This window comes from Camelina sativa, chromosome 11 (genome assembly GCF_000633955.1).
Source record: "Camelina sativa cultivar DH55 chromosome 11, Cs, whole genome shotgun sequence".
Taxonomy (NCBI): domain Eukaryota; kingdom Viridiplantae; phylum Streptophyta; class Magnoliopsida; order Brassicales; family Brassicaceae; genus Camelina; species Camelina sativa.
The window spans coordinates 42,407,692-42,423,196 of NC_025695.1; the positions used below are offsets into that span (position 1 = coordinate 42,407,692).

The window sequence follows — 15,505 nt, forward strand, 5'->3', positions numbered from 1 at the left end:
TTTTTTTTTTTTTTTTTTTTTTTTTTTTTTTTAATTAATTGCATATTTTCTTGTCATTAACAAGAAAAGCTCAAAATTGTAACGTGGGAGTTGGATATTTTATTAAACAGGGTGTGTGAAAACATTCCCATTGTTATGTGTGGGAACAAAGTTGATGTGAAGAATCGACAAGTAAAGGCGAAGCAAGTTACATTCCACAGGAAGAAGAACCGATTTGTTTACATAATAATTAAAGGATATAATTATATATATTTCTTATAATGACTGGGATTACCTCCTTGCAACAAGGGCATCCGTTTTGGCACCATTCTCTGACCCAATCAAATCCAAGACGAGACTCAAGGACTGTTCTTGGTCTAGTTGTCATTGCCAGCTGATTACGAAGATACCTCAGAGCTAAAAATCGTGGAAACGAGAAAGGTCACTGGTAATTTTGACAGGGTCCTTGATCTTGAGTATGCCCACTCCCATATCTTTCCCATCTCAGCAGATTGCCCCATCTTTGGTGAAGGAAAAAGAAAGTCAAAGACAGGGTTATAAGGGTTATTGCCAGGAATAACGGTGAGAAAATGTTTGCACACTTCAAGAGATCGATGGTGGAGCAGATGATTGAAAGAAAGGTTGTTTCGATGGAGTGGTGGAGCAAAGGTTTTGTGTGTGTTTTTTATGCATTTTCCTTTTAGAAAATATATCCATTTTCACTTAAGTCCATTTTTACTTAAGTGTGGTTTGGTATTTCGAGAAATTAGTCTTCTCAAAATTTCTTTTTTGAAAATCAATTATATATCTCTCTTACTTTTTAATATTTTATTGATTTATTTATATGAGAATTTCTTTGAAAATCTTGCACTACACTTGCTCTTAGATTTTATTTTGATCTATTTTTTGCTAAAAACCTAAATAAGAGCCTAAAAACAAAATGATTAGTTTTATTTGCCGATTTAATTATATTTAGATTAGACCTTTATCACCTAAGAAACCTTAGGATGTTTAGGATGTTTATATATTTATTATGGTTAAAACATCCTAAGATTATATAGTTCATGAATCAACGGGGCTAATAATATTCTGTAAGAAAAAGAAGATTAATAAAGCTATATACATCCTAAAAAGATATGTCAATTTCCCTTTTTTATATGTATATATATATATATTTTTGGAAACATTTATGAAATAAATCCTGAAATTCATACCTATTTACAAGCATGTCATTGGTATTAATTATTATTTTTTTTTCATTTAATTAATTAATATTAAGTTTCTATTTTAGAAAAAAAAGTTTTCCCATCCTAAATAAATTTCCAAAAAAATTGGAACCATTTTATTTAACATTAAGTATTAAGTTTATAATTAATTTAATTAATATTAACTTTCCAATTTTACAAAACAATATTTTCTCCATACACAAATTTCCTAAACAATCGGTCTAATCAATAAACAAATTGATTTTTGATCTTGGAGGAGGATCCATGGCCGAGATTTTTTATCTCAACGTATTTAAAACTAATTTTTACTTTCACGGGTTTCGTATGATGAGTTTTTACGGCTTAAAAAATCTTTAAACATGTTGCTTGATCCGTCTAGCATGGCGGGTTTGGACTATATACCAACAATAAAACTACTCCCTCCGTTTCAAAATATATGATGTTTTAACTAAAACACGCAGATTAAGAAATCTTTACTTTTAACAAGTTCTATAAAACATCCTATATTATGGAACAAAAAACTTCTATAAAACATCTTATATTTTGAAACAGAGTGAGTATTAGTTTATCTCATATATACTATAGATTTGTAATCATAGTTTTGAAAATTAACTTATAAATTATTTAGTATATGAACTACAAAATATTACACATACTATAACACATTCTTAATATTCCAAAAAAAATGAAATACACATAAAAATATAAACCAACATAATATATAAGCATATACCTCTGCTTAATTCTAGAGAACAAAACAAATCTAGAATTTTATATTCTATCTAATAACAAATTTAATGTAATTAAGTTATAAACTTTATAAAACGTAAGAAGAAAAAAAAATTCTAAACAAAATTCTAAATTAATTAGACAAAAGTTAATTAATTAAGAATTTAAAAACTAAATAAATTTAAAATTATTATTTAAAATACAATAATTTATAATTTAGTTTAGCTGTGTAGTGGAGGTGAAATCCTAGTTCTATACAATTTTTGAGAGTTATTTTTTGTGTGCTCTCAAAAAACCCTAATTAATAAAAGAAATAATATGTTGCATCGTTAACGAAACCCTTACACTTGGGAGAATGACGAGGATTTGCGATCTTCCACCAGAACTAGTAGGGTTGATATTCACCAAGATTCCCATAACATCTATAAGAACCGTGCGATCCACTTGCACGATGTGGAAAGCTTTAACCAAATATTGGGGTTTGGGTATAGGAGCGGCTAGGGAGCAGTTTTTGGGGCTCATGGCGATGGATTCGAAGGTTTGTTCACTGAGATTCCATCTCCGCCGCAAAAACAACAGCAAGGAAGACGGAGATTTTCTTGAACTATCTATAAAGCAGGTAGATTTACTTAAAGGAGTCGACATAGCTAAAATATTTTACTGCGATGGCTTATCTTTATGCGTAGCCAAAGACAACTCAAGGCTCATGGTGTGGAACCCCTATTTGGGTCAAACAAGGTGGATCGAACCTAGAACAAAATTCCACACACTGGACACGTATGCTCTAGGATACGATATCAACCGTAACCACAAAATCTTGAAGTTCATGGATAGTCGCCCTTTTGAAGACAAGGACTTTTTCGGGTACGAACTTTACGACTTCATCTCTCATTCATGGAGGGTTCTCGACGTCACTTCTAACTGGCATATACAAGATTACCAACGCGGCGTGTCTTTGAAGGGAAATTCTTACTTTTACGCTCAAGAGAAATTAGGACATTACGTTGCGCCTCCCCGTGGATATAAAATAGCACGTCAAGTTATCACTGATCTCACTATGTCCAGACAGTTATCACTGATCTCACTATGTCCAACGCTTCGTTGCTCGACGAAAAGAAAAAGTTATGCTATAGGAAAGAACAAACAACATAAATTGTACTTTGTAAACAATATGTCGAAAAAGATCGTTTTCTTTCCAAACTTGATTACAAACTATACAAAGGTGCGTGAAAAAAAATGTAAAGAACTTTTTTATTTTTTTATTACGTTTAACATCCTAAGGTTATATAGTTCATGAATCAATGAGGCTAATAATATTCTGTAAGAGAAAAAGAAGAGTAATAAAGCTATTTACATCCTAAAAAGATATGTCAATTTCCCTTTTTCTTTTCTATACAATTTTCCAGAGTTATTTTTGTGTTGTGTTCTTCTTCTGTTTTGTAGTCGTAGCCTGAGTTTGTGTGAAAAAAAAAAATGAACCAATAGTAACATCACCTTCTTCTACTAATCCACTTCCTCTTCTTCGCTATGTACAGCCCCGAGATCAGTCTCTGTTCCATGACCCTCCAGAGGAGTCACTTTGTCACCTTCTGCAGGACTCTGCATTGATCTGTTTGTGTATCATAATATCAGTGCCAGGAAAGTGACACAGAGACAAATACAAAAACTTTTAAAAACGTGTTGAGCATAATCAGATTCAGAAAACTCACTCGTTTACCACTTGTTCGGATCTTGGAGATTGGAGATATCCCCAGACTGGAACCAAATCTCTTGTTCTTGCTTCAATTGTTCGAGTTTGAATGTCTTCAATCTCCATCTCCCCTCCTCCTTCACCACTACTAATCTCTCCACCCGGATTCAATACCAGTTCTTGAAACCTAAACTGTTATGTGCAAAATAACAAAAGTATAAGAGATCATTCAAACAACACATTATTGCTCAAAGAAGAAGGAAATGTTTTACCTTTCGCCTTGCCCATAACGGTAGCTGAGTCTGCAGATGCATTTGCAACTCTGCTTCAAATATGAACAAATGACGCTTATCCTCCACACGGCTTGTTGTTCCTTTCTTAGTCACTTTCCAAGCTTCCTCAACATTCTGTTTTCTAACAACCTCCGGAAACACTTTACTTTTAGAGTCCACTGATGTTCCACCTCCATATATGTCACTGTGGTGATCTTGCGTCTCCCTCCTAGATTGGTTTTGGATCATAGACCACCTTCTTATTGGATCTACCGCTAGTTTTCCTTCAGTCTCTAAACCAGACTCAAAATCAAACCCTGTCATCGCCACATTCTCATGACCAACACCAACCGAATGCTCACGTAACGCATACTGTGTCAGACATCCAGAAGGAGCAAAAACCAGAAGATTCGTCTTGGAGCAAAAATCAACAGGAGAACCATAGTAGTTATTGTTACTCTTTTCATCGGAGTAACAGAAAGAGGATGTGATTGCACCCGGAACAGAGCCTCCAACAATTCCAGCTGCTGCATCACTCATGGTTCCAATCCATCCGCTGTTGTTTTTGCTTCTTATCCTATTGATTGCAGATAAAGGAACCGGAGAATCTCCCTCTTTCTCAGGAGTAATCTCAAACAGATGACTTGTCCCTCTTGAAGAGCTAACCACTATCAAATTGCTATCATTGCTGAAACAGATGTCTTGTATCACCTAAAAAAAACCCCGCATTTAAGGTTACACAAAAGCACCAAAAGTTTCCACATGTGTAGGTGAAGAAGAACTCTGCTTACCGCATTAGTAAAACCGCGTTGAAGCCTGAACAGATGGGCAAAAGTCTTTGTGTTCACATCCTTGCTAGTAGAGATTGTTGGCATTATTCTAAAGACGTTAATATTGTGCCCCTGAATCGAAGCAGACACCAAAAGCATGCCGCTTGGATCAAAGCACAAAGCTGATATTGGACTCTTGTGTGCCTTAAACTGTGTCATGACGCTTTTGTTTGTGATATCTTTGACAATAACCTGCACACAACATCGATATCGTCAAAGCAAAAAACCAATTAGAAATCAAATTGAGAGCAAAGCAACTTGAGGAAGATTTTGAGTATTACCATTCCTATGCTATCTGCATCTGGCACATTTTCATTAGCAACTCCAATGCTTTTCAAACCAGGAATATATGGATTAGGCAGAACCTCTGAACAGTATCGAGACAATGACTTGTACCCTTTGTCTCCAAGATTTACTATCCCAGAGGCGAGCTGCTTACTCGATTCTCTTGCAAATTGTGCAACACTTGGTGATGACGACAGTGAGAGAAGTTCTGAAGTGAAAACTGCAGAGCTTGAGTTAGCAATACGACTTCCGCTATACGCAATCCATCGTGGACCAACAGCAAGAGGGCCATATCCAACACCCAAGGAGCCACACACAATGGAGTTAGTGACAATCGTGTAGTTCATTTCCAATGTTGAAGCATCAAAGCAATGTATCTGCAAATACATGTTCACATTGTTAGTTTCAGAACACACAAAATCAAAAAAGCAAAAGTGACAACAATATGACATTCGAACCTGAGAAGCTTGAAGTACAGCAACAATCCGAGAACTGCACCTAACCGAGTAAACAGTAGACCGGAATTTCAAAGTTTGCACATAAGACTGAGACTTTAACGAGTAGACATAGACATTAGTAGGAACAACTACGGTTTCACTTCCAGGATCCTCAGAACTAATCTGTTTACTTGACTTATCCTCCCAAGAACTGTCACCACACACAGCCAAAAGCGGACGGCTCTCATAGAACCTATCATCTAACACTCCAGAGTTTAATGGATTAGGTAGCATCTGCATAAAGGATGCTTGACCATCATATGCAGAAACTATAACATGAACATTCTCAGTATCTTCAACATCCCAAACTTGAAACCCAGACTGAAATGCTAGTAGAAGAACTCTTCGAGCATCATCATCCTCTTTCTCTAGCTTATCAAACCCCGCCCATAGTACCTATTTCCAAGATTCAAAATTCATCAACCAAGACTGATCAAACACTTGCAACAAAACCTAAAGATCGCTCTTTTAAGGTAAAGAAAAGTTTCCAAATTGAAAAAGTACCTGATCGTGATGAGAATCAACGTCCCTGACGGCGGAAGAAGCAGCAGAAACAGCGGAACGAGCAACAGTAGAAGCACCAGATGAAATCACACGAAGGCAATTAGACAAAGCACGAAACGAGCTACGAGCTGATCGTGACACAACTCCTCCGTCCGGAGACTTGGGAGAAGAACCGTCGCCGTTCTTCTTCATAATGTTGGAGAGAAAACTCTTTTTAGTATCAAAAAGCTTTGATCTTTTTTAAAAGCCCTCTCCGAATCAAAACTAAAGTTTCGATTTTTCTATATCTACGCCTGAGATTTTTCCCAAGAAACAAACAAAAAAAGAAAATGAATCTCCGAGAAAAACGGGGGAGAAGATGAGAAAAAGAAGCCAAATTTAACAAATTTTTTTGATTAGAATCTTGAAAAAAAGAGACACGCAAACTCGAATTTTTTTTGCTTCTTCTTCAAGTTGTCACGAAGCAAGAAACACACAATCGAAGAAACAAACAAAGAAAAAGATCGAATTTTTACAAAAGCCCAGAAGAAAGAATCAATCAACGATTGAAAAAATCGAAGAAACGAAAGCAACAGTAAAAAATTGTAAAAGAATTAAAAGAGATTAAAAAAAAAAAGAATGAAGCGTCGTATCGAAGGAGTAATCTTTGATTTAAGACTTTGGAAACGCTTAAGAACAAGAAAAGGGGGAAAGATTTTGAGGATAAGAGCGACAGAGATAGAGAGAGAGAGAGAGAGAGACTGTTTAAGAGACGAAAGCTGCTGTTTCAAACCTTCTTCATTTACGATTTTTTTCGTTCGTTATTTATATATATATATATATAAATTTTTTTTTTTTAACTTGGGGGAAAAAAAAATTGGATTAAGTTGTTTCTTTTACGTATCGTCTTTGTAATTTACTACAGAGAAGAAGAAAGAGACCCACCTTCCACGTCTCTTCCTCTTAATTTTAGTTAATTTAATTTGGGAATGTCTCGTTTTGTTGGTTATATACTTTGATCCTTATATTAATTGAAGTTTTATTGATTTTATTATAGAGTTAATTATCGGTTAGCCAAGAAAAAAAAAAAAAAGAGTTTATTATCGTTTATAGCGAACCGTGTTTAGCTAATGTTCACATTTAATCAAATCTAAAGTCTAAACCAATTAAATTCACCGTAAGTACGAGTACGACGACGTGCGTTAGTCTTTTTTATTTTTATTTTCCCTGTGACGTGCGCTGGTCTTAGATGAGGAATGTTGAACGTTATTTTATATATTTTTTAATGTTTTTTTTCTTTCTATAATACTAGTTCATTGGTTTTTTATAAACAAACTTGGTTCAACTCGGTTTAGTTAGATATGTTTGGTTTAGTTAGACCGTCACTCATAAACTGATCCGATTACATTGCATCGAGGTTTTGACCATAATTAAACTGAAAACTTGGCTAGGAAGTAACTTCCTGTGTTTTAATGTAGGGTTTTGGGTGGGGAAGATGTAAAACATCACCATTTCTTGCTTTTCGCTTCAAGATCTTTTAATTCATGTATCATGTCTCTGCTTCACGTTCGTTGTGGTTTGATTCCCACAACTTGAAGGCATTTACACATCAAGTTGTGTTTACCTCAAAGATATCAGTGAATGATTCCCAAGGTTAGATTCAGATTCTTGTGTGTCATTAGTTATAAGCAGAGACCAGCTGCTAAGTTCATGATTTTGCATTTCTATGATTAAAAGAATTGTTTTAAGTCTATCCGTTGAGGATGAATATATATAAACAAGATTGTTTTGCGGACTATAACAGTTTCTTGGATCAAATACTACAATCAACACTCTAGAAATAAGGGATCCCAATCTTTGTTGCACAACATTTAAAAGGTTCCAGTAGCTATATTTCACAAATTAAATCAATCGAATAACGTGTGTTGTTATTGCATTTGCTTCTTCTTTGTCCTACCATGCAAAGGTTTGTTTTCATATCATACATATATATTTGAAAGTTGAAACTCAAATTAATTAAGCTAGGCAAGGCTTTCATGGCCAAAGAAATAGGACACAGTAACACTCCCTATTTATGTGATTCTCTCTCTCTCCGTAATTTGTGATTTTGCAGGTGGAAACTGAAGAAGCAAAAACAAAGAGCAACGACCCAAGTACAAGCACTTTCAAACAGAATCAGCCTTTGGATGACACATTGACACCAACAAGTCCATGAGTACAAGCGAATGAGTTTTTGTTCTTTTTGTATTCTTGTATGTGCAAGATAGCATCTCCTTTTGTTTCTTTTTGTATATTTGTATTTATTCTTAAAAAACCCCAAGTAGGTTTCTACCATTGGAGGAGAAATTTTCCAAAATTTATGTTTAACATAATGGTAAGGACCCATGAGGGGTTTTTACCATTGAAGGTGGTCTTTACATGAGCTTTTGGACTTCTTAGAAGACACTACTTTGGGCTTCATATGGATTCTCTAATAGGACACAGATATGACATAACACCCAAGAAAAGTATTTGAGTATAGAGTTCTAGGACATGCTCGATGGTATTCTATGACGTTTCAAGATCAACAAATTTTCTTCGCATGCAGATTTATAGTGCAAGATTATAACCTTTCCCTTTTCTAAGTCCAACCTCAGAACTTCGGTGCGACATTTTTCGATGCGTCTACGTAGGTGATCCAAATTCAACAATTCCTCTCCGTTCACCTTCTTCACCTTTTTACACCATAAATAGTAGTATCTCGTTTTCAGACACAAAAACTAATCGGGTAGGAATTAGCAAAACTTCTATAGCTCTGATTCTCAAAGACACGCATGAAGATCAATAACTTTGGGACAACTTTTAATTTGAAAATAAGCAATAAATGACTTACCTGCAATTTTTTGAAACTATAGTATCCGACGTTGATGTCATCCTCTAACATCTACACCAAAAATAAGAGGAAAAAAAAAACTTAATACAAGAATAACTAAAGATAATTAATTGTTGTTTTCATGCATATATTTGAAAGTGGAACTCAAACTATAATTAATCTAGCTAAGGCTTTCATGGCCAAAGAAATAGGACACAAGAGAAGGACCATGATAGTTCAAGTTATATATATCCCCTCATCTCCTAAGTTATTTTAGATTTTTAAAATTATATTGGGTAAAAAAAAAGAAGTAAACCTCTGAAATGATGATAATCTCTTGAGCAGCTTTTTCGGGCCTCCTTTTCAAAGCACAATCACATATGGCGTCAGAAGAATTGTCAATCTTTGGCTTAGAAAGAGACGCAAAGATAAACCCCGCAAATATGTAACACCTTGGATCAAATGGATCATATTGGCGCACCGGAACCAGCCGTGGTTGCACCTGCATGCATGCGTATTGTTTCTGATAATTATATCCTCCATTCAAATCCAATGTGAAAGCAACGAATTAAACAAGAAATAGGGGACAATAATAAGTTTCACTATCTAAAGCAAATATGTCACTAGGAAAGTAGATGACTTACGGAGTTTAAACTGATTTTGAACTCATGCTCTCTTCCATCTCTTAAGACCTTAAACAGACCTTTTTCACCTGGTTTCTTCATAGAAACCAAATGATTGAAATTTATTCGTTCTTTTCCACGTAAAACAACTGCGCATGAAGCAAATGTAAATTCACTCCATCAACATAGTTGGAGAAGATTCATCAACTGAGTGCAAAATATATGTAAGTATATATTTTCGTGAGCTAAGAGAAAAAAAAAAGAAGAAAAAAACTAAATATTACTTGTCGCATCATTTCCAATAGGAACACCATCGATTGCAAGAATGACATCGTCTTTTTTCAGAAATTTATGAGCAGCTGACACCATGTTCATTTCATTTATAAGAACTCCTGACATTCCATGTGTCATCTTAAAGTGTTTACGTATGTTAGAATTCTCCATAGCTTGACAGGATATATCCGGCAAATCAAAACCAGTGTAGTAACCTTTTTCTTCAACAACACTTAAGAAATGATTAACTACTGGAGTTGGGATAATTAAGTACCTTTATACAAAACCACAAAAGAAGGTGAATGTTAGTCAAATCTTTTGTTTGCAAAAACTTAAGCTTGCAATACATGGGTCTATTGTCCATATTTCATCTAGTAACTTGGAAAAAGATTTTTCAAGATTTAAAGTTTCAAACTCACACTGTATTTTTACCTAGTACACGACCTTGGAATGCTACACCAGCAACTTTGTTTCCCATAATGACCGGACCACCGCTATTTCCATAAGTAATGGCTGCATCTACTTGTATTGTCAATAGCTCGGTGGAGCTGTGACAGTAAGGATTAACTGTAACACTCGATACAATACCTTTTGTAACAGAAATAGTGTCACCACCTGCGTTTGAGCGCTTAACAGAAATCATTAGTTCTTTTATGAATATATCATCTACCATGACCATTTTTTTACCATGTGCAAGGTGAGCAATAAAATATAATTCCAAAAAAATAATAATAATAATAACCTTAAGAAAGCAGTTAATTTTAGTTAAATGATTCCCGGAAAATTCCACAACTTAATCTTTAGGCAGTCGTGAATGTAATTATTTTCTAAATACCATACATGATTCAAATCTTTGTTCTTGCTTCTAAATTTAGTCAATTTATCCCAACCAGATTGTTACTCATACAAAAAAAGTTAAAGCATTTTATTCAACACGTACGTACCACGAGGATAACCTAAAGCGTAGACAGTATCGCCCATATAGGGTATATCTCCAAGCTCCAAAGGATTTGAATCCTCCCAAAACTCTTCATTATCAACAGCTAAGATGGCCAAGTCACATTCATCCCCAACCGCTTCAACTATTGCTTCGTACTTGGTGGGTGAACCATGCTTTTTCACTTGCAAGTCTGTGTGATCTTTCACAATGTGAGCGTTTGTAAGAACCCTCCTTCCAAAAATTACGAATCCTAAATAAATCCCTCATATAAGTCAAACTATATAAGAAAAAAAAAAAAAAACCACACAACCAAAACGTCCCAATCACACAAAAGAAAATAAGAAAAAAAACTTTGAGAGAGAGAAAGTTATGGATACCAGTGCCCGTGGCAAATCCCTCCCAACTATTCTTCCAAGGTTTATCAACATCTGTGTCACTACGGAAGCAGAAGATCTTCACAACCGAGTCAAGAGCCGTATCAATTGCAGATAATTCTGTGTGCCTTGACTCACTTTGTGAATCGATGCACACGGAATGATAACAACGAGATATGGAAGCATGAAGACGGGAAACTCTCGTCGTTGGCAGTAGATTGTTACGGACAGGATCAGAACGAAGAAGAAGGAAACGAGAGGAGAGGAACCGAGGAACCTGAGTGCTCGAGGAGTTGCAGAACCTGGTCACAATACGAATAGACCATAACGACATGGTTGAGCGGCTACGATATTGAGGGCTTTTGCCACAGGGTTTTGAGAGAGATTATGAGTCGTCGTTTTGTTTACTTGATGGCCACTCATTATTTTTTCACTAGGTTGAAACTCGGCCTAGAGGCGAATATAGAGCTGACTGGTTCAGTTAAACCCTAGATGCGAATGGATGATTCTTATACAAGTAACAGAGGCGTAGAAGAGTGTTTAGGCGTAGAAGAGTGATTCATCAAAAGCTTTTGTTTGTACACTAAAAACTGATTAATAATTTTAAAAGAATCAAACAAAATAAATGAACTAATTCGATCTCATTAGCGACATATAAATAATCATTGGTTGTCAAGCTGCGGCTGCGGAGGAACATACTAATTGTATGGCGTCTTCTTTCTTAAGATCCTTGGACATGGCCGATGGTATTCCGTGAAGTTCCAAGATCAACGGAGTTGCTTCTTTTGCAGATTTATAGTTCACGGTAATAACTCGTTCATTTTCTAAGTCCAATCTCAAATCTTCTTCACTACACTTCTCAATGAGCTCACTTAGGTGTCTGAGATTCAACACTTCCACTCCGTTCACTTTCTTCACCTGTAGGATTTAGTAAAACTATATAGGTGAAGTAAAACTATATATAAATCTCTTTTATATATTATGGTTTTCTATTATTAACTGATCACGGTGCTTCAAGACTACTTTCATTTGAGAATAAGAAATTATAATGAATTACCTGCAATTCTTTGTAATCACGGTATCCTGTGGTTATGTCATTCAATAAGACCTAATATACACCCCAAAAAAAAAACATAAAACAAAAACTCCGTCAAATCTTGATGCCAAAATAACTAAGACATTGCTATCACTAGGCAGGCTTTCATGGCTAAATTGAAATTGAGATACAAAGAGAGGGAACTGTTAGCTCAAGTTATCCTCAGTCTAACAACTCAATAACCAAACTTACTAAGAAGAAAAATAAATTGGGTAATGGAAAAACACAAACCTGTGAAATTATGACTATCTGTTCACCAGCCTTTTTGACCTTTCTGTCTAATAAACATTTACATATTTTATATGAATTTTCTACGTATGGATTAGAGAGAGACACAAAGACAAAACCCGCAAGTATGTAATAACTTGGAAGAAATCGGTCCGGAACCAGTTGCTGCTCCTGCATATAAGAGATAACCGTAACAATGGTTAAGTGAACCAATTAATAATGATTGTACGCAAGAATTGCATGGCCAATGATTTAATAATCTGATAAAAGTAGTTACAAAGCTATAAGTCTCTAATAAAAAATATGTCGATACAAATGTAGATGACTTACATGTCTTACATTGATATTGAACTCGCGTTTTTTACCCCTTCTTAAGACTTTAAGTAAGACTGTTTCACCTGATTTCTTCAAAGTAACCAAATGTTCGAAATTGATTCTCTTTTTTACGGAAAGGAACTGCATGCAACAAACATAAATTCACATCACCAACACTGCACATATGGAGAGAACTCATCAATGGGGTATATAATAAAGAAGTATGCATGCAGGAGTATTACTTGTCTCATCATTTCCTATAGGAACACCATCAATTGCTAGAATGACATAATCTTTTCTCAGAATTCCTTGAGCACTTGAGTGCGGATTTATTTCGTTTATAAGAACCCCTGTCATTTCAAGACTCATTTTGAAGTGTTCACGTATGTCACTATTCTCCATAGATTGATATAATATATCCAGAGAACATAGACCAGTGTATTGGCCGGTTTTTTCAACACTAGTTAAAAAATGCTTAATTATTGGAGTTGGGATTAAATAGCTGCACACAACACCACAAAAAAAAAAAAAAATTATGATAGTTAAACTATTTGTTTGCAATCTCAAGAAAACAAATTATTAGTACATAGATATCTTAGTTTTAATTTTCTAAAAGATATTTAAACTTACCTTCTAGAAGATGCTACTACACCGGAGCTTGAGTATTCTCTCTCAGTTGTTTGCCAAGGTCGAACAATATCTGGCTCTCTAGAAAAGTAGAAGATCTTCACCACCGAGTTTAGGGCCACATCGATATGAGGACGACTCGCGCACACAGAAGTACAATAACGAGATATCAAAGAAGCATGAAAAGACGAACTATAGCGAGGAAGAAGGGAAGGAGAATAGAAAATTCGAGGAACCGAAGTGCTCGTGGAGTTGAACAACCTTGCCACAAAAGGAACATACCGGAAGAACATGTTAAGTGTATATGTTACAAGTATTTACGAACGATATACATATATATATTTTACTTGATAGTCATATACGATTCATGAATTTATTACACTACTTCCTTTTCTTTTCAGATTTAAACTTCTCAAAATATATTTTAAAGATTTAAAGGAAACATAATCAAATGAAACTAGCACAATTGACTCTAGCCAAATCTGGTGTTTCCAGATGCGTTGACTTTAAGGAAACTGCTGAAATGATTGCCAAGGTATGCCATTTCCATTGACTTGCTTGTTATAGTATCACGATTTTACAGTTTTGAAGTTTCAAACAGCGAGAAATTACCCTGCAGGTTGTATGCATGTTTATTCTACTTGACACTATAGATAAACCTTATATATATATCAAACTAGAGCATAATATTGGAGGAGGTTATTGAGAAGCAATAACAGGCTCTGCCTTATTATTACTTACACAGGTGGGTTTCAAGATGTTCTTAGGGGTCACTGCATTAGTGCAAGCTGGGACGCAGATGGAACTTGCGGCAGTATAATCTTGGAGGACAACTCGGTTCAATATAGTCGTAGATATGTTTGGTTTAGTTAGACCGATCACTAACTCAAAAACTGACCGGAAGACAATACATGATGATGATAATGGAGTTACACTAAAGTAGCTTTCTCCCTATTTGTCTCCAGTTGATTAATTAATAGAGGTTTTGACTTTTGACCATAATTAAGTAGCATGTGACTAAATTAAAATGTATACTTGGCTAGCAAGTGACTTCCTCTGTTTTAACGTAGGGTTTTAGGTGGAGAAGTTGTAGAACATCACAATTTCTTTAATCCAACCAGAAGTCATGTGGGTTGATTTAATATGAATTCAGAAACTGACACAAGACAGTTTTTTTTGGAATCAGAACAGCACAAACAACACAAGCTAAGATCACAAGACATGGTGTGAATGATCTTGGTCAATGGGTCATGTTACCATATCAAATGATTCTTGGTGTGCTGCTACTTCTCCATCTTCAATGTATCTTGAGTCTGGTATATACACCTCAATACTGTTAAAAACAATTGAACAAACATGACATTTGATCAGTTTCAAAATTTAGACAAAATGCACACACAACAGTGACTACACTATTGGCTTCATCTTCTATAGTTTCAATGTGTGAGACTCAAAATGACATTCCCTGAACTAAAATCAGCACAGATTAAAGAGTCTTTGTTGTATATATACACGTCATTGGCGTTCATGAGTTTCAAGTAAAATGCGTCGATTCTATTCCACAAAAAAAAAGGATAGCCTCTAAATTTAGGCAAACATAGCCGTAACCTACCTAAACCTAAATCAATCATCAATCCAAAAAGTGTAACAATGCCAAAGAACCAACAAGTAGAAGCAGACGAAACAGAGACAGTACCTCTCTTCTACATCAACAGGTAAAGAAAGCATCATCACTCACTCCCACAAAGAATTCAATCCAAAGCTTTATGAAACTTCTAACTTCGCCTCTGGTACGAAGAGGAATGAGTGGATTCGGTAGGGAGAGGAAGAGAGATACGTTAGTGTAATCATCAGCGGATTAGAGTCGAGGAGTCTCACCGTCGTCGGTATCTTCATAGAGACGACTGTAGCGGCGATCATCTATTGGTTCATTTATTAAAAAATAATAAAAAGAAATTATTTTGTTAAAATATAACTATTAAATTGTTTTTTGAGAATCGGTTTTGACCACTGAAATTGTTCTTATATTCTTCCAAAAAATAGTATCTAATTACCTTTTAGGTGGGGGTATTGGACAGTGGAACGTGAAAGAATTTAATAGAATGATGAATTCGAGTGTTATTCGATCAAACATTTTATAAATTCTTTTGAAGTCTAGTGTTATTCAAGTTGTTACTTTTTTAACTC

At 35.1% G+C, this 15,505-nt stretch overlaps 3 protein-coding genes across 3 annotated transcripts; 1 reads left to right on the top strand and 2 right to left on the bottom strand.

Moving 5' to 3' along the window:
* Positions 2,290-3,383, top strand: LOC104728890 (F-box/kelch-repeat protein At1g24800-like). Its single transcript, XM_010447812.1, has 2 exons — positions 2,290-3,156; positions 3,378-3,383. The coding sequence occupies exons 1-2, from the start codon at positions 2,290-2,292 to the stop codon at positions 3,381-3,383; spliced, it is 873 nt and encodes a 290-aa protein (XP_010446114.1).
* LOC104725996 (autophagy-related protein 18f-like) lies at positions 3,162-6,779 on the bottom strand. Its single transcript, XM_010444747.2, has 7 exons — positions 6,013-6,779; positions 5,470-5,904; positions 5,008-5,388; positions 4,688-4,918; positions 3,897-4,607; positions 3,644-3,816; positions 3,162-3,543 (listed from the first exon to the last, which is right to left on the bottom strand). Exons 1-7 carry the CDS (start codon positions 6,202-6,204, stop codon positions 3,438-3,440), a joined length of 2,229 nt encoding a protein of 742 aa, XP_010443049.1. The 5' UTR covers positions 6,205-6,779; the 3' UTR covers positions 3,162-3,437.
* Positions 8,517-11,386, bottom strand: LOC104728892 (putative protease Do-like 3, mitochondrial). Its single transcript, XM_010447813.1, has 8 exons — positions 11,056-11,386; positions 10,683-10,928; positions 10,158-10,353; positions 9,750-10,012; positions 9,487-9,614; positions 9,159-9,344; positions 8,864-8,914; positions 8,517-8,705 (listed from the first exon to the last, which is right to left on the bottom strand). The coding sequence occupies exons 1-8, from the start codon at positions 11,384-11,386 to the stop codon at positions 8,517-8,519; spliced, it is 1,590 nt and encodes a 529-aa protein (XP_010446115.1).